The sequence below is a fragment of the Tasmannia lanceolata genome, unplaced genomic scaffold, assembly GCF_043159265.1.
Source record: "Tasmannia lanceolata isolate RefF3 unplaced genomic scaffold, GAP_Taslan_0.1 ptg000013l, whole genome shotgun sequence".
Classification (NCBI taxonomy): Eukaryota; Viridiplantae; Streptophyta; class Magnoliopsida; order Canellales; family Winteraceae; genus Tasmannia; species Tasmannia lanceolata.
Window position 1 is genome coordinate 7,792,639 of NW_027518690.1, and position 12,365 is coordinate 7,805,003.

Sequence of the window (12,365 nt, forward strand, 5' to 3'; positions counted from 1 at the left end):
GTGTGAATCTATTTCATTGGTACTTGCCTTAGCTTTTAGTTCTTTAATTAGTTGCATGCGTAGGCCTAGTTTCGGACTAATGTTTCTATTATCAATTCATCTAACGAATCCTTATTGCTTTGATTGATTTGTATAAGGTTTAGTTCATGCTTAATTATAATCTTTACAATTATTTATGCTATTTAAGTCTCATTATTGTTGCTGCCCATAGATTAATTAGGCGTTAATTCAGCTCTAGGTAAGTTGTCAAGTGTTCTTTTAGTTTTCCGTGTAAGCCCTAAATTGTCCTAAAGTCTGAATCTCACTAGGAGTGTAGGACTTTCCCTATATTAAGTATTGTCCTGCATCAGTTCTACCCGGTTAAATTCCCTACAAATGGTATCAGAAGTTAGGGGGTGGTAACCCCAGTTTTCCTCTTAGGGCGGGAATGTCCCTCGGGGAAGATCTTGGAAACCTCGGTGTAGGATCTCGTGGGAACCACGTTGCCACTGTGTAGAGGGGCGAGATTGTCCACGTTGCTTCCGCGTGGAAGGGGAGATTGTTGGGGTTCCATGCAAAAGCAAAATAGTCCCACATCGGTAAAGTGAGATGGATGGGGATGGGTTATAAGGGAATGTGCACCCTCCCTCTAATAGCTAGCTTTTAGGGGTGAGGTCTACCCGTTAAATTCCCTACAGGGTTAATAAAATCTTAAGAACCCCCCCTACTATTCTCATTCTCCCTCTTTTAGTGCTCCAAATCCATAATCTAGAAAAACTTGAGGGCATTGCAGGTTGAGTTTGTCGAATTCCTTTTTTGCAATTTTCCCTTTTTTTTTCATTCAAAGTCTGAAAATCCCAAACACGGTACTTTGATCATATGCATCTCTATAATTTGATCATTCACCGTACCAATTAATCTCAACAACAAATGTAGTCCCTATTGTTGGGCTTAACTACTTTGGGACCCACCAATCTAACTTGGCTTTAAAAATGGTAGAACATATGTTTCGGATTTAATTTATGTAGGTTGTCAATGGTACAACTTTTGAGTGGATCCACGTATGTCTTGGTCACGATTCATCTGAACCCTCATCGGTTCAGACGGATCCTTTTTGGAGTGCTTTTAAGATCCTATTTTCCAAGCTTGGGTCATGCTCTATTTCAAATCAAACCGTCATCGGAGTATCTTAGGTCCTACTTATGGTGTACACAATGAGGGCTCAGGATTAGGGGAGAAGACCAAAGAGAAATGTCATCAAAACAAAATAAGCAGAAAAATGGAATGTTGTGTCATTTTGAGTAAGGATTTTAATTGTGTAGCGGAGATAGAACCGATTGATGATTTCATCTAAATCGTGTACACGATTAAAGGCATGTTTGGCTACCATGATTCCCCCCCTGTAATATTAGCTTACCCAAATGCGAAGGAGGGCGGGAGAGGGATAGAAACGAGAGGGACTAAAGTGATGAGAGAGTAGAAAAGCATGAAAAACAAAAGAATGAAAAAACTCCACTCAAAATATGATTAATTTTTTCCTTGTTTTTTAGCCACTTCTCGCCCCCGTGCCCTCTCAAGTTTCTCATTCTCTCACCCACCCTATCCCTTTCTTACCACTTGAGAAACTAATTTATCGTGAAAAAAAATCCATGGTTGCCAAACATAACCTAGGGCCACGCCAGGCTACCAGGAGCTTTTTTTTTCTTGATAAAACGGTGTCTCCAATTGGTGAGAGAGGGGTAGGGCAGTTGGAGAGAGATTTGACAGGGCGTGATAGAGATGAGCCAGAGAAGTTGCTAAAAATAAGGAAAAAGTCGATCCGATTTTTAGTAGAGTTCTTTGTTTTCTGTTGTTTTTTCCCCACTTCACATAACTTGGAGACACCGATTTATCATGAAAAAAAAAAAAAAATCATGGCAGCCAAAGGTGCCCTAAATGATAATTGAAAATAGGAAACAAAAACTCTTAAGAGGACTTTCGAAGTAAGAGGGAGTCGGTGACCTGTAAAGATATGGTAGCACATAAGACCCACCTATGAGGATGCTAATTCAAACATACGGATTGAGGGCAATGTTGAAAAACTGCACTCTATGTAGAAAAAAAATGAAATGTTTAGGTGTAAGGGATCGAGGGCAATGTTGAAAAACTGCACTCTATGTAGAAAAAAAATGAAATGTTTAGGTGTAAGTGAATCTTCAAGAAAGAAAAGTTGAAAATCAAACCGTAGAAAAATATAAAGCTAGGCTTGTGGCAAAAATCAATAAGGGTACCTCAAATTTATAGCTTTAGTCAAATGTTAGGATTATTTCTTGACATTGCAAGAAGCAAAGTCTACTGCACTCGTGATCTTTTTAATGGTCGTTATTAACATTAATTTTGCAAGAATATTATCATAATGCTCAAACTACTATGAATTATAAACCAAAACTTAGAGTTTAAACCATCTCTAATGTCCCAATGGTACACATGCCTTTGAACTGTATTGTCCAATGAATGAGTCATTGTCTAAAAACCTCGATGATTGAAAATTAGGGGTGCAACTTGGTTCGTGCTCATCCCAAACCCCACGGATTCAACCCAATTTCGGGTTAGGTTGGGTTGGTATTTCCTCGGGTTGGGTTGGGTTGGGAAAAACAAACCAGATTTTATTTCTAGTGGGGTCGGGCTGGGGTCTTTGGCAACTCGACCTCGACCTCTAATTTTATTCAATTTTCAAAATCTTGGGGTTAAATTTTTTTATGTCTTTTATTCTCTACCTTTTTCGCAAGAAAACTCGACCTGACTCAAGTCGATTTGGAAAGAAAATGGTTAGACAGGTTGGGTTAGGGTTGAGAGATTTAGCGGCGGGATGGGTTAGGGTTGACCATCCTCAACTCAATGCTCGAGTATTGGGTTGGGATAGCGTTGAGAGAATGCCACCTCGGGTTGGGCTAGGGTTGGCCTCAACTCAACCCAAGTTGCACCCCTATTGAAAATTCTTAATGGCTTGATCGCTTGACCTTCTCAATTATGGGCGAAAATTACTATTCCCAACCCGTGATAGAGATGATTTATATGCCAAAGTTTCAATTTATTATTGGGAGATATGATATTTTCATCCCTCCGCATTAGGCAAGCGCTCCCCTGATAACGTGATTTGACGTAAAAAGTGGCCAACTTTAACGCTTTTTGATGTCAAATCACGTTAGAAGGGGGGCGCATGCGTACTGCAGGGGCGGGGGAGGGGGGGGGGGATGAAAATATCATCGCCCTAATAATTGTGCCCAATTTGCATGGTCATAGAACGTGTGGTCACGGTCAAGACCGGGGTGATCGCTGGGTCATTACCAAGCGCATTAAATCCGAATCAGGTGTAATGCCTTCAAATGCCACGACAATGGGACCATCCATGATGGCAATAAGAGAGATCTTCGCCTAGACAAGACAGGACCCACCCATCCTCATAATTTTTGGCATGGTATGTGGATGAGTGGGCATGTCCCAACCGTCCGCCGCTATGTGGGTTTGATTCGGGTATGACCCACAAAACATCCGATATTTGTGAAATTGGCGAGAATTTATGAGCATTGGATCAAAATCAGACGGTGATGGCCAGGTGGGACCCATTAGGATCTAAGAAAGGAGATTTGTGTAACGGTAGGGGGAGGGAGGGACAAAGGGACTTTGAAAGGACAGTTGCAATGTGTTTAGACATGAAAAGGGAAGAAGGACAAAAGGGGTGGTTGTGGGAAAAATAGGGGGTAGGCGAAAAGGACAGGGCGAAGTTTGTGTCTTGCAATGCTTTGTCTTTAGACCTGCAGACACAACAAGAAGAGATGGGCCAAGCCCCATGCTTAGGCATTTAAAATCCCATGCTCACACAGATAGCAATGTCTTAGATTAGATATGGACACAAGTTCTTGACTCATGTACTTTCAAACTCCCAGTGAGAGCTTATAATGGGAAATTATCATGTCAACAAACCCTAAACCCTAAGTCCTAAACCGTAGTAGAGGCTGAAAAGACCCGAGCTCGATGGGTCCGGTCCAACGGATCCTTAGTATCTGATCCAATTAAAATAGATTTTGAAACTGATTTCATTTACGAATCCATATTTTAGAAGCCGATTCGGTTCTCAAAAATTATTTATCGATAGTATATGGATTTATGGACATATGTGGGTCCCTTTCTGATCCAAAAAATTGTAAAAATATACTCTTCCATAAATTATAAGGGTAATTTAGTAAATTTAATAAAGATTTTTAAATATTTACTCATTGGAACATGTAGTTACATGTATGAGTAATCTTTGTAATGATAGTAAAATATTTTTGTGTGTGTTGTTGTTGGATCATGGCCGGTCTGATTGGGAATGGAAGAGGAATCAAATGCCAAGAGTAGGATCCGAGTGGATCCTGACCGTTCACATAGGTGGGTCTTGCCAGTTGATACATCTGTGTTTTGCTTGATCTGAGGAAAATGTATTCCATGGGCTATGGTGGATTATTTAGTGTGGATTTAAACTTTTCACGGATGGAATGACCGGACTCTCCACGAAAAAAAAGAAAAAGGGGAGATGATAAATTCGCACCCCCTGTTGGATGATTCGCACCTCTGCAACATTAAAAAGCAACAAAGTCTGCCACATATTTTAACCTTATAGAGGTGCGAATCATCCTACAGGGCTGCGAATTTATCATCACCCAATAAAAGGGGCAAAAAAGGGTCCCACCTAGACATAATGTTCTCTACCTGTTTAGGGCCCAAGTTGTGCAGCTAGGGTTGTAATTGGAACTACTTCGGATGGGATCTACAATCCATTCGGATTCCATTATTAATTGGATCTTTTTTTGGAATGCTTTTCGGATCTTAATTCTTCTTATGGACCTTCGGATATGGATCTGATGGACACGCTCGGATTCATCTGTTGTGTCCAAATCATGTCCATTAACGTTCTGATCCTTTGGATCTATTAGACAGTCCGAATTCAAGGATAAGATATGATGATTGTTGTGATTCTGGGCCTTAGGATATCCAAAGCAAGGCCTTACAGACAATCTTGATCGTTCGATACATAATCTCATTCTTCACTCATTTTTTTTCATAAAAATGTACACGGGTGTCAACAGATCCACTTCAGATTGGATCCACCTATATCTTAGTCATGATCCATTCAAATTTCGTATCGATGAGATTGGATTCAGAGTCTTCTTTGGATCCTACTCTCTATGTGTCGGTCATGATTCATTTCAAATCAGACCATCCATCAGAGTGTGCTAGCATGTGCTACTTACATTCTGAGCAGTGGGCCAGGGACTTAGGGTCAATAGTTAGAGAAGAGAAGAGGGTGACTCAAGACTCGAGAGAGATGACCAAAAAAAATACAAAAGATAGCAGTAGTTTGAGAAAAAAATGCGGATGACTTATTTATAAAATATCCCTAAAATAATACTTAGAGTTATAAATAAAGGGAAGTGATATATCGGCCCCTTTTTATTAATAGGGTTACTCAGCGCCAGTGTACGTGGCAATCAGGCCCATTGAATTCTTCTAACGTCAATCAGCCTCACTTTAGTCATTGATTGATACACTGGCTCTAGGTGTCCCTGGTAATCCCAGTGTTCCTGTCTACTATCGAGGAAAAGAAGACCCTGTTGAGCTTGACTCTTGTCCGACTTTGTGAAATATCTTGAGGACTCTGCTGTCACATTGTGAGAAATCAAAGTTTTTAGGTTCTGGGAGGAATATGGTCACAAGGCTAAAACTTAAAGGAATTGACAGAAGGACACCACCAAGAGTGGAGCCTGCGGCTTAATTGATATATCACTTCCCAAGAAAAATAGTGGAGATTTTTATAAAATAGTACGATAAATCAGATTTAGGACACTCCCGGGCTTTTGTTGGTTGTCTGGGATCTAATATGTAATATATTGGATCCTATGATAGGGTCCCAATATGTGTGTCCATGGATCCGTTTTAGTTCGATTTGGGAATTGGGGATGGTCCATCGGGCCAACAATACCGCGAGTAGCCACACATGGCGAGAGACAGGCGACCGAGCACGCACGTGACAAGTGTCAATTATTCACGTGCTGGATAAGAAAAGCCACAACTAGCGGTGGCAAGTGGCAATACACGTGGTTTTTCAACGGTCATTTCTGGTAAAGTGGCCGTTGGAGTATTATTTGCATTAGGGCACCTCGTTTGACACTTTGATTCCTCTTTACCACCCCACTAAGCAGTAAGTACAGCATATTTTACTACCCATTGGTACAAAGTCTATTAAAAGATGCCCTCTGTTTTTAATATTTCCAGCCTATCGACATTAAAACCTCTAACCCTCATGTTTCAAAACAAGAAATTAGAAGCTTGAATGCCTGATTCAAGAGCAAAGTGATTTATTTACCCCCCATTTTTCACTCGGCCAGCCCCTATTTATTGTATTTAACTATTTATGTCTACTTGTTTACACTAGAATGGGTGAAAAAAATCATTTTTCATTCAAAATATCAATATTATTAATAATAATAATAAGGGATCTGCCAGCGTTCATCGCAAAAGGCATTTCGTGGATGGCCTGGTGCCTCTAACAGCAGCCACCTCGTGAATGAAGACAAAATCTGTTGAAAAGTGAGCCTTTGTGGTTGTGTCACCATGGTTTTAAATTTCGGCCGAAATCCTAAATTTCTAATTTCGGTGGAGACCGAAACCGAAATTTGGCGAAATTCCGAATTTCGGGCTTTTGGAATTTCGGCTGAAATTTAGAGAAAATGTATTTTTTTTTTAAAAAGAAGAAACATTCCTTAAATAATGTTTTTTAATTATTACCAAATTTCGGATTTCGGTGGGGTCCGAAATCGGTACCGAAACCAAAATTTAAAACCTTTACTGTCACATACAACAGATCATCCGCGAAATGCCTTCTGCAATGTATGCTAGCAAATCCCTATTAATAATACCGAAGGCCGAAGCTATACGTACTAGTCAAATTTCTTTTTTTTATTTCTTACTTTTACTTAAAATGCGTAAACTACCCTTTCTTATGCCAAGTGGCCTGTAAGGTAATTTGTAGATATTAACTGCATAGGTTAGTATATCAATTCATTTGACATTATGTTTGTCTATCAAGTTTTTAAACACTATTCAAGAAGTAGTATAGAGATTAATGTTTCAATAAAAGAAGGTTATGCCAACTAAGAAAATGTAAAATTAGAATTCGCACTGTTTGTCTTGTATGAGAATCAATTGTGAGTTCAAAACTGATTATTAGACTCAATTTTCTTGCCTGGGACAGCCCCTTGTAGTGTAAAAGAGTAGTCATAACTCATAAATCGACATGAAGGGGGTGTCCCTGGGAAGAAAATGGGATCGAATATCCCCAATTAATCGTTGGATGTGGTGGGACCATCTCTGCTCGGCTCATCTAGATTGGGTCCCATCCCACATTACCCAAAGGAACATTTCTAATAATAGAAATGATATATTCCCCCCTTTTCTTCCCCAGGCCACCACCTTGTAGTGTAAGAGAGTAATAAAAATGCACTAGAGGGGGTTGGCCCGAGGAAGAAAAGGGGGCAAATATATCACTTCCCTGCTCATAGGTTCTGATTAAGTGGACAACATTTAATTGAAAATATTTAGGGCAATGATAAATTCGGAACCCTGTAGGATAATTCGCACCCTGGGGCGATGATAAATTCCCACCCGGTTATCTCTACCACATACCCTCATCTTAAAGGAGGTGCGTAATTATCTTAAAGGGGGTGCGGATTTTTCATTGTCCAAAATTTAAAGTGTCTTTCAACATTTTAAAAAGGGTAGAACATGTACAAAACAAAAAGTGGGTCCCAAATAATTGGGTACTCTACTGCATTGGATGATCCTAACCCTCCAATCTATCGTTGGATCATCCTCAGCCGAGAAGAAAATTTTGCACTACAAACAGGCGTGGGGTGCAAATATCAAAAGTCGAGGGGGAAGCCCAAAACAAAAACAAAAAAGAGAGAGCAGTCGAGGCGGAAGCCCGTACGGAGAGGAAAATGGCTTTGAGGAGGGTAGCTTCGTAATTTGACCCCTGAGGTCACGTGATGTTGCGGATCCTACGGAACGGAGTCCGTACACAAAAATCTTTCCTCCACGTGGCGCCGCGCACGATTCTCTAAACTGCGCGACGAGCGTAATATGCGCACGCCAACTTGTACTGAGAGGCACTGAATGCTAGTGGTAAAAGCAACACATGGATAGGGGCTTTAGCTTGGTATCGGTAACCATTATTTTTCATTTTTCCAAAAAATTAATTTTCTGGAAAAAGTCTTTAAAAAGAACGACTTTTTCTAGTATTTCCTACAACGGTAAAGACTATAAAGATAGTTGCAAAAAGGGTGTCCTTATAAAGAAGAAGGATGCTCTAATCAGTTTGGTTTTTATCCTAGGTGGCGCCTACGTGGCGGAGATGTTCCTCCCCCACTCCCGGTAATCTTCTGCCATCCCCCCTGGTAATCTTCTGCCATTTTTCACCAAAATGGAGAAATTTGTTAGGGGTATTAGGAGAAATTCTTGTCTTCTTCTTCTCTCTCTCTTCCACCTATATTTTGATAATGACACCCTAAATCTTCCGCTAATTTCCTCTCGCAACCAAACACTACTCGCAAATCTCCCTCCTAATATTCTCCCCATCTTCCATTCTCTTCCGTTCTTGTCTAAATCTCTTTTACTTATTTTTCTCCTATTCTCCGAGTCATCTACAAGCAACCAAACAGAACATAAATGCCATCTCAAGAGGGTTAGGATCATCTTGATCAACGGCGTACAAAATATCTATAGCGGGACCACCAAATGAACGATTTAGATCATCTAGACTTTAATTTGGAAATTGGAAACCAAGAAAGCCTTATTAATTCCTCTTCCCTAAGTCTAGAAAGACGACAGACACGCACGTAACATCATTAAAAAAATCTCAACCCTCTCTTTCTTCGAGCTTGTAGAAGAAGGGGGTTGCTTCCGGGGGACCCATCTTGTCAAACTTGGTGGGCCCAACCTCAGTTCATCACTGTGGGACCCATCTAATTCAAAATAAGCACCCATCATCAAGCCACTGTGCAAGATCAATCTGAGATGAGACCCACTGGATTTCGCCACGTGTAGGTTGTGGGCCAATGATAAAAACCGGCACGGTCCAATTTACCAAGCAGGTCTCTCGAATCCGATGCGCATTCCCGTGCACGTTAGCAAGATCCATCAAGCACTTTAGCTGGAAACAGTAATATTCTAATTGACCCCGCCCAGCGCATTCTAGCAGTAGGACCCCAAAAACTTATTAACTTGATTTAATAAAAGGAATGGGGCCCCCATGTGTATCTCAACGGCTCTTTTTCGAAATACGGCAAACCGTGCGCCCTAGAAAAACCAGAGATCGTTGCTCGAGAAAAACAGCAGAGAAAAATATTAAAAAAAACAAAACAAAATAAAATAAAAATCCAAACAGTGGCATTCTTGTAAATATCTTATTCCTTTTACTATGTAATATTATACCGTTTTTCACCAAACTCCTTTTACACTTCTGTACTACACCGCGTGTCTCCTCCCAACTTTCATTAAAAAAAAAACAAAAAAACCCGGTTTTTAATTTTCCGGTTCGTTAGAAAACCGGCCGGAAACATTCTCAGCCAGTCTCCCAAACTTCTCAACAATCTCCGGCGATAATTTCGCCGGTTTCCGTTCCTTTTCCTGCCGGAAATCAAAACCCAGAATCTCCGAAACCTCCTCAGAGCTCCAACCCGCTCTCCTTAAAGAATCCGAAAACCGGTCCACCTTCAAAAGAAGCACGTCTAAAAACCCTTGCCGGTCTAAAAAAACCGGGTCCGGTTCACAAAACCCAAATCCTGACACGTGTACAATCTCCTCCACGTCAGATTCCTCCCACCCACCTTCCCTCAACACCGAAGCTATTCCCCCCAAATACTCCTCCACCCATTCCGGCAATCTCGCCTGGAAAAACTCCCGCCGGAGAGAAATTTCAAAGAAAATCTCCGGCGAGGCCGACGAAGATGAACTCCGGCGTCTCCGATCAATTGCTGCGTCACTCCAAAACTCAATCCATCTCGGGGTTTTCCCGCCGGAATCTAAACTTCTCCGGGAGAAATTCAAAGAACAAATTTCGGATTTTTCCGAAACGGATCGCTTGTGCTTGATGTACGGATCATAGGACCGGAAAACGGACTCCCGTTTGAAAAAGTCGGCGAGATCGAATCCGCAACAAAAGATCCGATTTTCATCGATGAAGAAAATTGGGTTTCCGGCGAGAGAAGGGTTAGAGGGTATGTAGCAATGATTAAAGAGAGGGATTAAAAGGGGGGCTTTTTTTAGAGTGTTTCGTGCTATTTGAAGGGCCCGTTTAGGGTCCGAAGGTTTCGGACCCCAGGATTTGGGCCAGAAAGAGTTTCGGGCAATTTGGAGAGAGATGGCAGCAATTGGGAGATCGAAGGCGGAGCGGAGTCCGGGGGATCGCCAGTCCGGGAAGCCCGGGCCCATTGGGAGTCCGGCAGAGAGGATGGCCCGGAGGTCTGGAGGGAAGATGAATCCGAATTCGGCCTCGATTCGGATAAATTCTGTATCGGACAGTCCGGAATGGACTGGAATGCTGGAGTTTTGGAGATGGGTCATGACGTTGTCGGTGAGGGTAGAGAATGAGAGGAGGCCTTTCCGGGCCGGGTTGGGTCCGGAAGTGGATGAGGCTCGGGCCGAGAGACGGCGGAGGCCTGCTATGTGGGCCGGGTTTAGGCCCGCCATTCGACGGTCCACGTCGACCATGGCCGGAGAAGAGTAGTTGGATGTTTGCCGGAATACGGGAAAAAGGATTGCCGGTGAGGGGGGTGAAAGGGGAGATTCGGTATCTCTTTTTTCTGTGTTGTTTTTTAATTCTTTTTGGTTGTTGGCTAACTTGGTGGGTTTTGTGAAGGAAGGGAGGTTTTATAGCTGTCTGGATGGGACCCACCTTTTTGAGTTTTGCTTTCTTCCTGTTCTAGTTTTTCTCGCTCACTGGACTTAAGAGGAAATTACTATTTTATTCCTGTAGAGGGAAGCCAGCTGTGGTGGGTCCCATTATGGACAATGGAGTATGAATTCTGACGTGGCACACCCAATTTGGTAGAAGTGGGGTCCTTCTGTTGGTTGATCAGAACCATCCATTTGGTAGGCCCTTATTGCGATCGCTACAGACACAAAAATCATGCCAATTGAACTTTAACGAGAAAAATTACATTTTTGGATAGAGCGATGATATTTTCACCTTCCTGTATTACTCATGCGCCCCCCTTATAACGTGACTCGACGTCCAAAAGCTTTAAAGTTCCCACTTTTCACGTCAAATCACGGTATAAGGGGAGCGCATGCGTAATGCAGGGGGAGTGAAAATATCATCTCCCTTTTGGATATTGAAATTTGTCTAACTGGGGTAAGATCGACGGTCGAAATTAACAAACAAGTGGGGCCCACTATGAAATAGTAACATGTGACTACTGTTATCAAACCACCGCCACTTTTACCATCTTTTGATCACGGACCCTACATGGCATGTTTTACGGTGGACAATTACGCAGAAAGTAACTTTTAGGTGTTAAATGGAAGCACGTATTCGAAATCAGGACCGTTGATCTCGTAGACCATAATGAGGTGACCCATATGATATTGATCCCCATCCCCAACGGATATCCTACAAAATTCAATAGTTAAACTTTTCTTGATGGAACCCTATACTGGCTTGTGATCAAGGGTTTATGATCATTCAATCAAGAAGTTCTCAGCATGGTTTTAAATTTTGGTTTCGGGTATAATTTCGGTGTTCACCGAAACCCGACTTTTGGTCAAAACCCTGAAATTTTGCTCAGTAGAAGCTCCCCAAATGTCCCTTTTTTGTCCCGATAATTTCGGCTGGAATTCTGTAAGGAAATAAAAAATTAGCATTTTATCGAAATTTCGACTAAAATTCTGAAATTTCGGCCAAAATTTCTTACATTTCTGAGATTTCAGTTTCAGAGTGTTTCGGTTCGGTGTTGAAGATTTCTGTCGAAATATAAAACCATGGTTCTCAGTAGCTTTGGTGGAAAGGGGGTAAAAGTAACTAGGGCTGGCAACGGGGCGGGGCGGGGCCGGATGTTGGGGTCTCCTACTCCTTCTCCTCTGCGGGGAATTTCCCCCCTCCCCTTCCCCTCCCCACTGCGGGGATGGTGGGGAATCCCCCTCCCCTCCCCACGGGGAATATCCAATCCCCATCCCCTCCCCTTCCCCGCCCCGCATCCTTCGGGGACAATCACTTTACTTTCTCACTTTATTTTGTTAAATGTTAGGTTTAAAACTAAAGATTTGCTAGGGACAATCACTTCAGGCATGTTGTGGCTTGGCTGTTGCAT

General features: G+C 42.0%; 1 protein-coding gene across 1 annotated transcript; it reads right to left on the reverse strand.

Annotated features, from left to right (window-relative positions):
• Positions 1-9,447: 9,447 nt before the first annotated feature.
• LOC143890759 (uncharacterized) lies at positions 9,448-10,913 on the reverse strand. The gene has a single exon (XM_077395442.1). The coding sequence runs from the start codon at positions 10,765-10,767 to the stop codon at positions 9,580-9,582; it is 1,188 nt and encodes a 395-aa protein (XP_077251557.1). The 5' UTR covers positions 10,768-10,913; the 3' UTR covers positions 9,448-9,579.
• Positions 10,914-12,365: the final 1,452 nt, after the last annotated feature.

Bases quoted from the DNA above. Each gene is read 5' to 3' on its own strand.
- LOC143890759 (XM_077395442.1), bottom strand. From the start codon at position 10,767: ATGGTCGACGTGGACCGTCGAATGGCGGGCCTAAACCCGGCCCACATA.